We start from the raw sequence: 17358 nt of genomic DNA, 5'->3' as shown, positions 1-17358 counted from the left end.
TTGTTTATTATATAAACTGTTGCATAAAAACAAAATTGATCCCAAATTATAGTATATATTACACAATATAGCAAAACAAATATTTGCATTGAATTTGTTGTTGAAGTGAAAATTTATGAGTCAATTGAGTGAAAAACACTTTAAAACCAATGTTTTGTTTTATCAATGGTTTGGAGTTTTAAGAGTTTTGTTTAATAAAATTCAGTACAAACAACACAACTATTAATAAATTTTATAATAATAATAATAATAATATTTTTTTATTAGTAGTAATAGTAGTATTCGTACTTTAATTATATGAGAGTGTGTGCAATGACATCAAATTTATAACACATTAAACTCATGTTTTGTTTTGTATTTTGTTATATAAATCGATTGATTTTATATTTATTAATAAAATGTATTTGCATTTTGTAACATTAAACTTATAATAATAGAGTTATTTAATTATTATTAGAAACAAAAAAAAAGATTACTGAATATAAAATTTATTGAAATAAACTTTTTCTAATAGTTTAAATAACAGTATATTTTTAAAACAACAAAATTAAAATTAGTGAAACTATTATTGAAATTTATATTGATTTTTAAAAGATAGTATTAATTTTGTTTCTTTAATTAATAAACTTTTTTTTGATAATGAAGTGTACAGTTGTTACCAATTATTTGGTAACAAAACTTATTTTATTAATTCTGTATTTACTTGTTATATGTATATCATTGATGGATATTCTGTACTACTGTCCACAACCCGACCATTCATTGATATATCTCATGAATATTCCGATGATTATTGTCTACTATTTTTCAATTATTGTATATATAGTCAACATAATTGCTGTATTCATTGAAAATACAATTTTATTGATATTAACTACTAGTTTGACATCAATAATGCTGATAACTATACCATCGATGATACACGAAGTACTTCCATGTCTACTAACTTATTTTAATCTGCTATTTATTATCATTATATCTATTATATATATCGTCCAAATAGCCAGTAATGGCTGCTCTACTGGTAGTAATTTGTTGAGTGCAACGACAACATTACAAAGTAATACATTGTTTACTACAAGAGACGATTTCGAGATACAGGTGCCGATCAGCTAATTGTGTGGCAATCATATAATCAACATTATTATTATAACAACTCTAATTAAATAAATAAAATATCAATATATAKAGTAAATATAAAGTTATAATATTGAAATTTTATTTGTGTATTGAAAATTATTTGAATACTTGTTGAAGACAATCAACTGATAAATTCACAGACAATTGTGATGACAAAGAAGTCGACTTTAGGATCGGGTTTAGTAACCAAAACTTTGGTTATGATCCGGGATTTGGTCAGTAAAGAAATGACCAGAATTTTGACATTTGATTTAACCATTGATTTGAATTAAACAATTGTTTGTGTCATATGATTATCAATTGAATCTATTTTTGTTTCTCCAAACTTCAATTGTTTGTCAATTTAACACAATATTATTAAATAATATTTTTTAAAAATTATATTAAAGTTCATAATTATTTCATCTTTTTAGTACAGTATATAATAAATCATTAATGATAATCAATAATATTATTATTTAACTCTATCACTTTACTTATTTAAATAAATAATAATTTACGAGTAGTAATTATTTTTAAAAGTTTGGACATGGGGGGAGGGGGGTTAAAAAAATTTATATATAATTTGTCATCTAACTTTAATCATAAAGTAATTATTTTTTTTGACAATACTGCTGGAAACTAATTTCATATAAATAAGCCTAAATGCATATACAATGTATTAATAATATAATATCTATTTATAAATTGCAATCATTTGCTGTCAGCGCGAAAAATAGCAGACACTCGTGTATATCGCAAAACTTAAATAAACACATATATACTGTGTATATACTGTATATATAATACAGTAAAATTCAAATAACAAATCGTTTCACTAACTATTATAACTGTTATGTCATTTCTTAGATGTCTTGGTATATGTAATATGCATTTAAATAACTAATGGCCGACACAACTAACTGTGACACAAATAAGCCAATCATTATCATCGCTACCATCGAGTGTCTCAAAGTGTTCAATATTTGCCTAAATTTGTTTATAATAATTATATGTCTGATCATTGCACTGTTGGTCGGTCTGCTCCGGGCACCGGTATTTGGCTGGCAATCCATCAACAATGATAACAACTCCATGTTTGCCATTTCATTCTGCATATCACTACTCGTCTATTGTGGTAATCATTTGCTGGCCATCTATGCTGTCCTACGCTATCGAGTGATTACAATGATTGTAACAACAGTTATCACGGCTGTCGTATCAGTTATATTGATATTCACTTTACCCGCAAATATATTTGCAATTATTTTACTACACTTAGCTGTTTCACTAATTTATATCATTTTCATCAAAAATCGTTTGCATATTTACTGTCGTAATAATAATAATAATAATTGTCAAAATTTACAGCAAAATAATGTTAACCGAAATTCTGTACACTTTTCCCATCAGATTCAACAAAGTTATTGTTTTTAATTATATTATAATTTGTAATCTATTGTAATATAATTTTAATTATATTATCTGTTATAAAATTATTATATATTTATGATTTTTATTGTAATTTTAAATGTATTTAATTTAAATTCTATTTTAAAAATTAATATATTATTTATTTTTCACTTTATATTGTATTTATATATATTGAACATTGCATATATGATAATAATAATAATGCCATGTGTTGTTTATTTGTATAATGTTGTAATTAAAATGCTGTAACATAAAAATTTTTGTGTATTCATGCAAAAACTTTCAAAATGATAATAATTTTTATTTGATTGTTGGGTTAAAAATGCTATTTTTGTATTATGTTTACACAAAACTAAATATTTCAAATTTGAAGTGTAGTTTTGTGCAATATATTTAAATAAAATTTATATCCATAATAATTGAAATTATTTAGAAACAATTTTTTTGTGACTTTAAATTTATTATTTTGATTATTATACTAATTTTTTTGATGACAACTTTTTCTCATTTTTTTTTTAAAAAAAGATGACAAATATTTTACTTTTTAATATTTAAAATTATTTGGCACATTAAACGCTATACTTAGTAATGGTTTAAGTTTTTATTTAGCATTTTTTTCAATAGTATTGGAAATAATTATTATTGATAAATTAATTTAAAATAAAATAAGTAGGTCTATTAGTTGGAAACCTTGCTTATAAATAAATACAAATACTAAAATTAAATTTTAAAATAATTATTATCTAGAAATTGATTAAAATGCTAAATATAAATTAAACTAAACTATTAATAGTTTAAATAAAACATAGATTTATTAAGAATAGATCCGATTGTCTGGTTTTAAGCCGAAATGATTGTAAGACATGGGATTGTAATGTCATTTATTTTGATAATTATATTTATATAAATTAATTTCAATGTTTTGAATGACAGCCAATTTTTTTGGTAATATTTAAACTGTATTATGAATAGTTAAAAATTAATATTAATATATATAAGTTTATTTTTTCTGAAAACCTGTCAATTATAAGTTAAAAATTATTGTAAAACAAGCGATTAATTGTTATTTTAATGATAGATTATTTCGAAATAAAATTATTTAAGTTAAGAATTTTATAATAAATAATACAAAAAAATTAGTTAAAATGTTTTTATGACATAAAATTAAAATTTATTTTATTGTTAAAACAAGTATTTATTTACTATTATAATTTTTAATCTATTTTTAAAATATCACTATTTTATTTATAGACAATTACAGTACATCATTTAATCAAGATTTTATCTTAAATCTATAGTTAATATTATGCTATATTTATATTTAAAAACAATTGTCATATCAATCAATCAAATGGTGAGTTATATCTTTAAAATAATCATTTACTAAGAATTTGCTGCATTTGTAATAAAATAAAGTTTTTCTTATAATAGTATTGCATAATTCAAAAGATTCACACAATATTACATATATATTTAATATTATTTATAATGTACTGCATATATAATATAATTATATATATATATATATATATATATATTTATTTATTTATACACTACTGTTATTTGTTATTATATATATATATATAGTTGCATATGTTTTTCTATAAATACATTAATAATCACTAAATAGTATACAGAATAATATACAAAAATATTTTCACGATTATTATTATTATCTTTTAATTAACAAAACGAGATATGCGTTTAAAAATTTTAGACAATTGTAGCCAACAATTCTCTCTCTCTCTCTCTCTCTTTCTCGTATAAAATAATATAATTTATAACAAAGTAATTTATATGATCCCCTAAAACACAATGTTTGGGAAAAACTATATCGTAATTTGGAAATCATCCAAAAAAAGTACAGCAAAAATGTTGAGAATGACACTCTCCTCGACAGTACAACGGTATAAGTCATCAGCAAAAAAAATACTGTAAATACTAGAGAGTTGTTTTAAAATAGATACAAAAACAACAGTATTTAACAGTATTTTATTATTATTGGTGTATCACTTGTGTGTGAGTCTAATATTTGATACTGTATTTGAAGGGAAAGACTCTAAAAATGTTTGCACAAATTCACTCATTCTTGCAGTCATTACATGTTAAAGAATCTTTCAGTTTGTTTTGTGATTCTGTGATAACATTATTGTCGACAATAAATAGGAAATTTTATATAATAATAATAATAATAAAAAGACTCATAGATTTCCTACAAAACATATGAAGTCATTGATATTGAATTTATTTAATTCATGAAATCTCAACAAATCAAACAACCCCTACAACTACAACAAAAAAGTTATGGCCACTAATGAAATGGTTAATCTGAATGTTGAATGTATTAAAAACATATTAATTGTATTGCATATGACAATTGTATTAATTTTAATCATCAATGTGTTTATATCTGTCCTATTGTTTGGTGCAAAACTATCGACTATTATAGCGTTTTACGATAGCTGCGAAAACTTGTGCGCCGATACCGGCAATGCCCAGGACTATCTGTATCATGACTTGGCCTCTGTAATGGCCATTACCGTACTCGTCGGTGTAGTGGCCAATCACATTATCGCTATGATAGGCGTAATGCGTGTTAATATGTGTATAACAATTGTCACCACATTTATTAACGTTATAATAGCCCTATTCTTTATCAATCTGATCCGTACCAATCTGTTTGTCATACAGTTATCAATCATTATATTTTCAATTGTCCTAATGGTTCATATTAAACATAGCCATAGATTTAGTACAAGTGCTAATAATAATAATGATAATAATCATAACGGTGTTGTTAATAGTAATAGTATTAATAGTGATAATAATAATAAAAATGTAACCAATTGTGTGGCGCCTATTATTTACTGTCCCCATCATCACGAAAGTCTATGTTAAATTTAAATTATTTTTTTTGTAATAAATTAATTGTATTGTATTAATACCTTGTATATTGTAATATAAATATTTGAAATAATTTTTATTTATAAAAATAATATGAAACTAAACTATGTTATAATTTTTATAATTTTTTGATAAACACATTATAAAAAATAATTTATAAAATTTTAATATTAAAAATTTATTTATTGTCATTTGGTTTTAGAATATAAAAAAATTTATTTATTTAATATAATATTTATTATAATTTAGTTAAGCATGTTATCTCATTTTTAAAGATTTTATATAACTTTATTTTTTAAAAATTGCATTTTATTTAATTGTAAATTGATTTAAATAACAAAATGATTATTTATACGATTAAAATTTTAAAAATTATTATCCAAACAGATTAAGAATAATGTATAACTTATTTATGACAGACAGATGTTTAACATTTTTTTTGTTTAAATTAATTATTATAAATATTTAATGATTTCTGTAATAATTACGCGTTTAAAAGTAATTCATAATAAATGTTTAACAATTTGTGAAACAAAATAAATGCAATCAATTTCAAATCAATTATCAATTGAAGGCCATCACAACTATAGTGATATCAATAATATGGATGATATTTACTTTAAATGTCTTCCATAGCCATCACCCAGACTTCTGATATCAAACGGCAAAAATATCAAATCTCTCATCTCTTGTATCCTTTTCTCCAATCGGTCCGACTCTTCGCGCAGACCTATCTTTTGATTTGCCGGTGTGTCCCGACTGGCGATACGATTGTCGACAATATCTTTATTTTGTTGTAACTCTTGGATCAGTTCTTGTTTGGCGATCACAAATGTTTGGTTTACTTCAATCAAATCATTTTTCAATATTTTGAATTGTTTTTCCAATTTTCTAATTTCATTGATCTTAACGGTTGCACTCTTTCGCAACTCTGCGATCTGATCCAGAGTTTTGTTTTCGGCTGTCTGTGAACGTGTCTTCAAGTCGTACACAAGATTTCTTTGTCTTCGATATGTAACTGAAAACAATATATATATATATTTATATAAATTTTTTATTTTATATATAATTATATAAACAAAATTTATTTATTTTTATTTTATTTGTAATTAATTTAATGCAAACTATGAAATATACCCGAACTCTGTGCTATTGATGATGACTGTCGTCTCCTATTAGGTGTTTCCGCATAATTTTGGGCATAGACTACAGCAATACATAGTAGTAAAACACATAAAAACTTCATTATTATTATTGTTATTATTATTATTATAATTATGTGGTGAACTAGTTTTTTTTAAATATCAATTTACTTCTAAACTAAATATATTTATATAAATAACTTTTTTTTCTCTTTGTTTGCTAAAGCAAATTAATTTATCAAAAAGTTTTTCTAGAAACGCACTGAAATAATACAATATTTTTTAACAAAAATTATTTATAAAGTTGTGTTAAGTGTATATAACATACAAATGGCCTCTAATTTGTTCAAACAATAAGATTTATAATAAATTTATTTTATATAAATATAAATATTTTTCCAATAAAATCGATTATCAAATGAATAAAACAGACAACTCTTTTATTAAATCACTTTATGAACGGATGCTTTAATATTACGTCATTTTCGCAGATTTTTTTCAATGATTTTTCTATTGAATAACAACTTTTGTATTTATATTTAATAATATTATTAAAATCACACTTTTTTCTATTTTAGTATAAAAGTCAAAATCAACAAAACTTAATCAATTAAAGTTAAATAACTTTTCTAATATCAAAATTAACTATTATACAGTATATATACTGTATATATATATTTATTATAAGCTTACAATAACAACTTGAAAGTAAAATCAAATATTTGACTGATTGAAGTGAAATTCAGTGTTAAGTTAAAATTAACTATTATATCAATCAAAATAAAATAATAAAAAATACTAATACATTTTTATATAATATGATAAATAAAAATTGTTATTAATGTTATTTTAAATTTGTTATTTATTTGTTATTTAATATTATATACAATATAACAATAATGTGTCATTTCTATGACTAAAATATTAAATAAATGTTTGACAAGTAATACATAAAAAAAATGTAGAAACCATTGTATTAATAAATTTTAAATTATTATAACTTTAGTTTATTAGTTATTTGTTTCCAATAAAACATAAGTTGATGAATGGATTCATTGATTGGAAATTCCGAATAAAAACTTTCTGAAAATTTTATCTTCAAAAATAAATACTGTATTATTGCACACATTTACCGAAATCTATTATATATTTATGATATTAATTGGATATATTGATAGAAAATTAAGCAATCTTTTAAATTATTAGTAAATACAGTAAATATTAAGTTTTTATCAGTCATATTAAGATATTATTATTTTACTAATTTATTAAAATTGTATGATTTTTCCAATTTTAGTATTTATCTATAAAATAAATAAATAATTTATTATAATTATAATAATTATTATATATTAAATAAATATAATAATAACTTAATAAAAAATAAATAAAATTTAAATTGAATATTATATATACTGTTTATAAATTATATATATATATTAAAAACTCACATTTATTTCTATAATAACTTTTCCGTATATTACGATTACATAATTTAATTCAATTCATATACTGGATATTTATTAAAAGTTTTTTTACAATAAAAAAAGTTTAAAACAATATAATGCAATCATATTATTATATAACAGTACTTTAAATGATATACAATTGGTTTAACCGTATAGCATACAAATTATAATAAATAAAATTATAATTTATAAACATATACACTGTATTAAATGTTTATTTTATAAATTAATATAAAAATTAACATATAAAACATATAAATAAATATTTAAAATTATAATTATATATGAATATAAAGTCATACTGTATAAACCAAAAAATTAAAATAAATAAATATTACTATTGCTAATAAAGTTTATAAAGTATTAAAAATTTATATCATAATATAAACGTTTTATCATAAAAATTGTGAACATTGCTTATTGTATGACTATTATTATTATTACAGTCTCACAAAAATTACACTATTTTTTTAACTATTAATATAAATATTTTTATATTCAGTTTTATAGTGTATTTATTTAGTGTATAAAATATGAGAGTCAAAGCAATATACAGTATTAAAACACTTTTGATTTTTTTGTTGGTTGTGTTAGTGACAAATAAAACAACATTTGATTAAAACAGTATTTATTGTATATTATATATCACACATATTTTGATAGACATTTGTATTTTAATATTATTAATATGATTATAGAAACATAACATAAAACACACAATAAATCAATTAATTATAGTTTTAATTATTACTAAATTATTATACAGTATATTGTTTTATACATTTGTTTTTTGTTTTTATTTCTGTTTATAATTAGTGTAATAAATGTTTTCACATCCAATTTGGTTGCATATTGTTATGTCAAACGTCTAGTCATTATTGTATTTACAATCAGAGGAAGAAAAAAACAGTTGTGTTGTGTTGTTGTGACCATAGATCTGGTGGTGTCATCACTGAAGACTTAAGTAGAAGAAGAAGAAGAACAAGTGTTTAACAACACTTAAGAAGAAGAGATGGCAAGTGATCAGTCGTTTAGCTATCGTTTGGTTAAAATAGCATTAATACTATTGAATGCATTGGTCATCATTGGTCTGACACTAAGTCTACTATTGATGGGCCATCATATGGATCCACCGGTTGTCATATTTGTCCTTATTATCGGTAAATATAATCCTCGGCTTAATGTTGGCTGACTTTAATGTTGTTGTTGTTGTTTTTGATCAAATATTTTTTAAAAGTCTTATTCAAATTAAGACATTTACGGTCAGTGTTGTTGTGTTTCGGGAAAATTGTTGAATGATTGACCACATTATCAAATAAATTAAGTAAACTAATGGTCAGTTTGTAATTGAGTGGTCAATAGTTTTTTTTTTAAATGGTGTGATTATTATGACTGCTATATACTGTATATTATTGTTAATTTTGATAATTATTTTATTTTTTTGTTAATCAATGTTAACTATTATTTTCTATGCGATATATTTTATTATTATTATTATTTTAATTTATAATAAGTGTTTTTAGCCTTGAATTCAATGAAAACCAACAGTTATTTTTGCAATTTATTTCATTGATTATTATAATTTTAGTGAAATATTTTCTACATTTTGTTTTAGTCCTTTAAAAATACAGTATATATATACTGTATTTTAAGTTAGTTTTACTTGTTTTGAGATAATAATATTATTATTAATGTGTTTTACAATTATATTTAGTTATTATTTATTTATTTTAATTTTTGTTGTTGATAATAATAATGTGTTTTTAAAATAAAATTTATAAATTCATATAATTTTGATATCTATAGTTGTAATCTAAGATTAGCAGTTTTTTTTAAATATACGATTAGCATTTTTAGTTAATCAACATTTATTTTAACATTAATTTAGTCATTTAAGTTATATTATTGATAAATTATATTATAATTAAGACATTTATACATATTTTCCAAATAATTTAATATTATGTTACTATGCAATAAATCATTGATCAAATTTTAGTAGTAATATATTTCTAATTTAGATTCAATAGTAATTTAATATCGTATAATATATATTGGAAATATTTTTATTCATATATTACTATAATTTTATTTATTATTTGTTTATACTGTAGTATATGAATTATTTCATGGTAAATAGTTATGTATAAAAACATTAATGATATTAACTATTTATTTTAACATGATGCAAATTTGTACTGTTTTTTTATAAAAAAAAAATCAAAATGTATTAACATTAATTATCGACATTTTATCAAATTTGTGTGCAATTAGACAAACATGACTTTAATTAAATATTTAAACAACAGATTATAATTATTTAATATATTTTATTTTATAATTTTAATGTTTTACTAGTTGTTTATACATAAACCGAGTAATTAATGAGTGAATTTTAAAGAAATTATACAATATTTGTTATACTATAAAAAATTTATTAAAAAAATTATTATAATTACATAGCTGTCTATGAGTTGTTTATTTGAGTTTAGCTATAATTATGTTTTAAATGATAGATATAGTTATAATTTGTTAAAAACAGTTAAGTTAAGCAGATAGTTATTATGGTTATAAATGATAGAAATAGTTATAATATTATTTTTATGATATTAATATAAACAATAATTGGCAATTATTAGATAAATTTTGCATATTTATATAAATTTTATATGATAATTATGATACCTGTATATATATATAACATGACAAATAAATAATTAAAATGATTGAACTATAATAAACACATGATATGTGTTAAAGTAAGCAAAAATTAAATCACAAAATTAGCATTATAATAAATTATTAAAATAAATAAATAAATAAATGTTATATTTAGGCCAAAATCAACGCATAAAAATAGTATTTGATTTAACACTTATTATTAATAAAATATTAAGATATTATTAATAATAATTATTATTATTTTTCAAATACAGAATCTAATTTTGTGGCCGCTATTGTCGGTGCCATACGCGAGTCGCGGCCACTAGTGTTGACCACCGGATCTGTAACACTGATAATGCTTTTGTTGGCCTCATTTGGTCGGACAGATAGGTCACAGAACGCGACGTTTTCGATGCTCTACTTTCTGGCCATTGTTATGCTTTCGTATGCCTTCTCAGCGATGCTTAAAGACAGACAAAACTATGGCCGCCGATCGGCCGGTCAGCAGCGCGGAGTCAGAACACAAATAACAGGTGCCGCCGACAACCAGTCAAGAGATTCCTCGCCATTTGCAGCTGTGGTTGTCTATCATCCGCCACCAACGGTTGGACACTTGGCACTCCCGATGTCAACTTCGCAATCGACAAGTCAAGAGTTAAGCAATATTATGAAAGACCCGCCGCCACCCTATGATGACTGTCCGCCACCAAAATATGAAGACATTACTAATAATCATAAACCCGTTTAAACTATTGTCAATACTTTACTATAAAAAATCTTTTTTTCGTATATTTTTGATTGACAAACAAACAAAAATATTGTTTCATAAATTTTGTTAAACCAGTTATGTTTGTATATGCGAGCTAATTGTCTACTAAACATTGTTTGTGTTAGTTGTTTATTAATTTACCTGTAAATGATTTTTATTCAATTTTTTTAGACACATTTCTATCTCATATTTATTTATCTTTATTTTTTTTTGACATAATTTGAAACTCAATTTTAGTATAAATATTTGAACTTGTTTTATATATATTTTTTAAAAAGATATAACATAAATATACTGTAGATTTATTTAAATTTCTAAACAAACAAATTGATTATTTTCGCATTTGATTTTATATAATATACAAGTTATCAATTATTACTTTAATTTCAATTAACTAATAATTCAAAATGTTTTTTTGTTGTTTAACTCATTTTCTATGTATTTTCTATCTTAGAAAATTGATATAATTTATTTATAAAGAAATATATATATATATATATATATAAACTTATTTATAACAAATAATCTCAAAAGCGTTGAACAATTTAAACAAAAGTTATTATATATTTGTATGATATTAATCGGAATTTATATTTATAAAAAAAATATATTATTATTATTATTGTTTGTTAATAAGGAAATGAAGTCTTTCACAAAGTGAATTGTAATGATGTTTCTATATATCGTTGTTTTATTATTAATGATTTAAAATTATATTATTATACAAAACATTGTAATTGAAATTACAAATTATAAAGAAAATTGTATTTTCTAATGAAAATTAATGTTACTATCGATGCGTAAGGATATCGATGTATTGAACAAAAAGGTTGTACTGTAATATACCTTATAATACTGTATGTTATATTATATTTTAGATATTGTATTAAAATTGTCAGTACAATATTCAAATTACAAACAAAATTATTTTTAATGCAGATATACTGTATAATTATAATATACAAAAATTATTTTAAAAATTATAAATCTGTGATTATAAATAAAGTTATATTCATATTATTTCTTTACTAACTGATTAACTAACTAACGTTTATATTAAAATAACAAATTTTTAATAATTTACATCAATATCAATAGGTTTTTATTGATATTATAGTAAATGCATGATTTTACATATAATATGTCATCAATTATTAGAGAATTAATTCATGTAATATAGTATAGTATAGTAATAAGTAATGCTTATGCAATAAAATATTAGTAAATTATAATTTTTAAATAGCTAATCAGACCATATATATATAGATTATATAGAAAAGTATATAATAATCTTGATAATTAATCAATTTTAATAATTAAAAATAACAACTTTAAAACAACTTATAGTGAATTAACAAATAATTATTTTTTTTAATGAAATGCAAGATTAATAACATTTGGTTATAAAATTCACTATAACTTAATAGACACAATGAAACTTAATAATAGTAGTTTGATATTTATAATAGTTAATAATAATAAAGCGCCAACAATTGTTGATAAATTCAATAAAATTATTGATTAGTATTTTTGTTACTAATAATGGATCGTAAAATCAAAACAAGGAGTTATCCCATCCATTGATTAGCTATTTTTAATTATATATTTGTTGTGTTTAAGTTAATTTGCTGTGATTTGTTTATTTTTATTAATTATTTAATTAAACTTGCTTAATTATTATTAATAAGTTAATTTAATACATATATATATATTGAATTGATTATGATTTTAAAACTGTTTTTTAACAATAATATTTGTCCAGTAAAAAAAAGTTTAATATATTTTAATTAAGTGCTTATATAATTAGATCAAATTAATAAAGTTAATTAAGTAAACAAAAAAAACTACACATTAAAGAAATATTTAAAGAAAGTTTTATAATATACTGTGATCTTACATAACATCTCATTTCATATCATTAGATTGTCATCTGATCTCATAAATAATAATTTCAATAATGTCTTCCATTGATAAATAATTATAATATAAAAATGCAAAAAATCATTGTTTGATAAATTAATTGTTAAAATATGACATAATTAGTGTCATTTGAAAGTCAAGTATAAGGAGAAGCAATTAGAAAGAGGCAGAACATCGACAGCAAAAAGAAAGACAAAAAAGACATCTCTTTTTATATCTCTCTCTAAAAAAAATTATTCATAAATTGATGGCTAATTACTGTCTAATCATTTTGAAGATTATATTGATTGTACTCAACCTAATGGTTATAATACCGTTGAGTTTTGCCCTAACGTCTACCCAATTATTCAATTTGGAAATTGCTGTCGTTTTTGTACTAATTTCGGCCAACTATGTGGTGGCCATTGTTGGTGTAGTCAATGAACATTTGGTCACTATTATTGTGACCAATTGTGTTACAACAATCATACTATTCATTGAACTTCTCAAACTGTATCCGACATTTGTTTTTTATTATTTTGTCTTTTTGATGGTCTTTTCAGTCATATATATACTGACAATAATAATTTGCCGAAACTATTGTCAACTATTAAGCACTGATGGGAGGCGTCCCTCGACAATGGTTGTCGTTTACCGTCCGCCGATTCCCTTCTCGATGCCGATCTTTGAGCCGACTCTCGATTCGTTGGCCATCGACGACAATAAGGAACTGCCGCCGCCCTATCCAGAGGACAGACCACCACTTTATGAGGACTGTGTCTACAATTGATTTTTGTGTGCGATTTGTTTGATAAATAAATAAGTTTTAGAGTAAAAAATAATTATAGTTTTCATAAGATATAGAAACAACTAAATATTCTTTGAATAGTATTTAATATCACAATATATTTAATAATTACTGTATATATATATATATATATATAAATTATAGTACTGTATAGTATACAGTGTACGTATACTCATTATGATTAAAATATGTCTAATGTCTAATTGATTAATCATTGGATTTAATCCAAACAAAATAACATATTATTATAAAATATAATATATATATTGATATATAAATCCTAACCACATGTCTTCCTTCCAAACAATTACTTATCAAATTTTAATATTATAATAATATAGATTGTTATTTAATAAGTTGGAAATTAGTTTTAAATAAATTCAATAAATAGCTATTATTAAAACAATGAATATCTTATTACATAATTAGCACACAATTGATTTGAAGTGCTATTCAAAGTGATAATAATTGCAATATTAAAAATTGTATTTTAAAATAATTTATTAAATATTCAAAAATTATTATACATTTAAAATAATACTAAGTTAGCATAATATATGAATAATTATAGTACAGTATTATTGTTATGATTATATACTGTAATTATATACATATTTATTATAATTACTGTACTACGAACGGTATATTATACTGTATTTCAATTATAATGTTTGATCATTTAATTGTAATTACAAATATATTATTAAATTTTAAAAAATACAAATAAATATTGCATATATTTAATAAATATTTTGTTTTAAATAAATATTTTATCATTATTAACAAATTAAATTTATAATATTATTTAAATTTTAGTTTTTAAGAACGATATCAATCGATAAAATATATTAACTATGTTTTTATATAATGGTAATAATAATAATAATAATTCTGGTTTTGACATTAAATTGATTTTTAGTCTAACAAGCAATTAGGATTGTTGTATATAATTAATGTAAATAAGTATAGGACTACTTAATTAATATATATATATATATATATATATATATATATATATAATGTAAATATAAAAATTAATTTTATGTAAATATTTAATGCATTAGTCTTAGTTGTCTTAGTCTCACACATACACAAAAAAATAATTATAAATATTGCATAAAATTATATCAATAAAAAAAGTTCATATTAAATTACCTTCATATTATATATAGATATTGTTTTATATATATAGATATATAAATATATATAATACAGTTTATTTGTCTTAATTTTTAGAGTATTATATTGTTTTTTATTTCAACTGTTTTTATCGTTAAAATATAGATAATTTTTTTTTAAAAAAAACAAATACTCAATATAAAAATTTTCGGTGAATATATTTGTATAGAAAATTACTTATATCATAGATAATACTGTACTTATTATGCATTTTTTATATTACAGTACATAATATTACAAAATATAGAATATATATATAAGTTATATTGTATTATGTGATAATACTTTTCTTTAGTTTTATTATTATTTTGCACACAATAGTCATTTTTCGTGTAAAGCAATTCTTATGCAAATATTAAACAAATTTTTACAACAAAAATAAATAGAGAAAGAGAGAGAGAGAAAGAAAGAGAGAGAGAGAGAAAGAGAGAGAGAGAGAGAAAGAAAGAGAGAGAGAGAGAGAAAGAAAGAGAGAGAGAAGAAAGAAAGAGAGAGAGAGAGAGAGAGAGAGAGAGAGAGAGAGAGAGAGAGAGAAATAGATTTACTATAATTTAGTGTTTCATTTTAAATATATTCAAAAAATATTTCAATACACACACACACACACACACAAAATTTATGAGATTTAAAAAACATATCAAACATATAATAAAATAAAGCAAATCTTTTTAAAACAAAATAATAATATATTATGTAAATAAAGTAAAATAAAAAAATGAAAATTTAAAACTTATTATATATATAAATAAATTGTAAATAAAACATATTTTGAATGTAATTTTGATGAATAATACAATTTGTAGCAATTTATTTGACCAATATTTGTCAAAAATATGCAAATAATGCAATTTACAGTTTGTTTATATATATTATGCTATCAAAGCACTATTTGACAAATTATTTAAAATAATAATAATAATACTAATAAATCAAAACTTTGATTAAAATTACATATATCTAAAAAATGTTATTATTATTTGAATTTTAATAGAAATTATGAGTATATTAAAATTAGATCAGCCAATAATTAATATTTTATCACATAAATACTAAATGTTTTAAATTATATTTAACTAAACTTTTATTGTCTTACATGCACTAGAATTCACTAGAAATACAATTTAGTAAATCATACAATAGATAGCTAAATATACATACATTATATGTGATATATACTGTATATATATAGTATAACAATAAATTTTTAAAATATAATAATTTATCTAATTATAAGACATTTTAAGCAAATGTAAAACTCAAAAAATATTGTTGTATAATATATGTAATATTGTGTGTTATTACTGTTGTTTTTGCTATAAAATCTATATTTAAACAGTATTTGAATTATTAGGCCATTGCGATACAACCACTAAATTATAACATAACTTAGTTAAACAATAGCTTACGTTTGTAATTATTTTTTATTATTTTAGTTAGTTGTGTGCACAATAAATTTTTTATTCAAATTTATTAGTGATAAAAAACCACAAATAAACCCATATTTTATAGTTTTACATCATTTAAGAAAATAAAACAATTTTAACGACATTAAACTGAAATAATAATAATGTTTGAGTCGTTTAATATACAGTCTATACACACAATTGTCTTCAAAAATATAGAGGTTTTTATTTTTTTAAATATAACAGCAGTTTTGCTATTGAATTGCTTGTGTCGTGAATGACACGCAATACAAGAGAGAGAGAGAGAGAGAGAGAGAGAGAGAGAGAGAGAGAGAGAGAGAGAGAGAGAGARAAAAAGAAAGAGAGAGAAAGAAAGAGAGAGAGAGAAAGAAAGTAAGAGAGAGAGAGAGAATATTCTGCTATAGAAACAACAGCTCTATTCTTGTAGATAGCACTGGTATTATTGACTTTAACCTCCCTGTGCTCTCTCTCTCTCTTTAATACACACATAACTACATTACATATACACTAATAGACATACTGCATAAATAGTATGTAATATCTAATT

At 21.6% G+C, this 17358-nt stretch overlaps 2 protein-coding genes across 4 annotated transcripts; one reads left to right on the top strand and one right to left on the bottom strand.

Annotated features, from left to right (window-relative positions):
- Positions 1-5907: 5907 nt before the first annotated feature.
- Positions 5908-6925, bottom strand: LOC128963974 (uncharacterized). Its single transcript, XM_054310526.1, has 2 exons — positions 6595-6925; positions 5908-6475 (listed from the first exon to the last, which is right to left on the bottom strand). The coding sequence occupies exons 1-2, from the start codon at positions 6701-6703 to the stop codon at positions 6072-6074; spliced, it is 513 nt and encodes a 170-aa protein (XP_054166501.1). The 5' UTR covers positions 6704-6925; the 3' UTR covers positions 5908-6071.
- A 1670-nt stretch (positions 6926-8595) lies between these two features.
- LOC128963959 (uncharacterized) lies at positions 8596-11641 on the top strand. Of its 3 annotated transcripts, none has more exons than XM_054310512.1 (3): positions 8596-8692; positions 8885-9228; positions 11005-11641. In XM_054310512.1, the coding sequence occupies exons 2-3, from the start codon at positions 9081-9083 to the stop codon at positions 11478-11480; spliced, it is 624 nt and encodes a 207-aa protein (XP_054166487.1). In that variant the 5' UTR covers positions 8596-8692; positions 8885-9080; the 3' UTR covers positions 11481-11641. The 3 variants fall into 3 exon arrangements, with proteins under 3 accessions (XP_054166487.1, XP_054166486.1, XP_054166485.1); XM_054310511.1 differs by having other exon boundaries at positions 8596-8701; XM_054310510.1 differs by having other exon boundaries at positions 8596-9228.
- Positions 11642-17358: the final 5717 nt, after the last annotated feature.

This window comes from Oppia nitens, unplaced genomic scaffold, assembly GCF_028296485.1.
Source record: "Oppia nitens isolate AA-2021 unplaced genomic scaffold, nextdenovo-longstitch-racon4-pilon3 scaffold8_pilon_pilon_pilon, whole genome shotgun sequence".
Classification (NCBI taxonomy): domain Eukaryota; kingdom Metazoa; phylum Arthropoda; class Arachnida; order Sarcoptiformes; family Oppiidae; genus Oppia; species Oppia nitens.
This window is presented reverse-complemented; position numbering and strand designations above follow the sequence as displayed.

Coding starts and splice junctions, on each gene's coding strand:
- LOC128963959 (XM_054310512.1), top strand. CDS start 9,081: ATGGCAAGTGATCAGTCGTTTAGCTATCGTTTGGTTAAAATAGCATTA. Junction 9,229..11,004: donor CATATTTGTCCTTATTATCG/GTAAATATAATC, acceptor TTTCAAATACAG/AATCTAATTTTGTGGCCGCT.
- LOC128963974 (XM_054310526.1), bottom strand. CDS start 6,703: ATGAAGTTTTTATGTGTTTTACTACTATGTATTGCTGTAGTCTATGCC. Junction 6,476..6,594: donor ATCAATAGCACAGAGTTCGG/GTATATTTCATA, acceptor TATTGTTTTCAG/TTACATATCGAAGACAAAGA.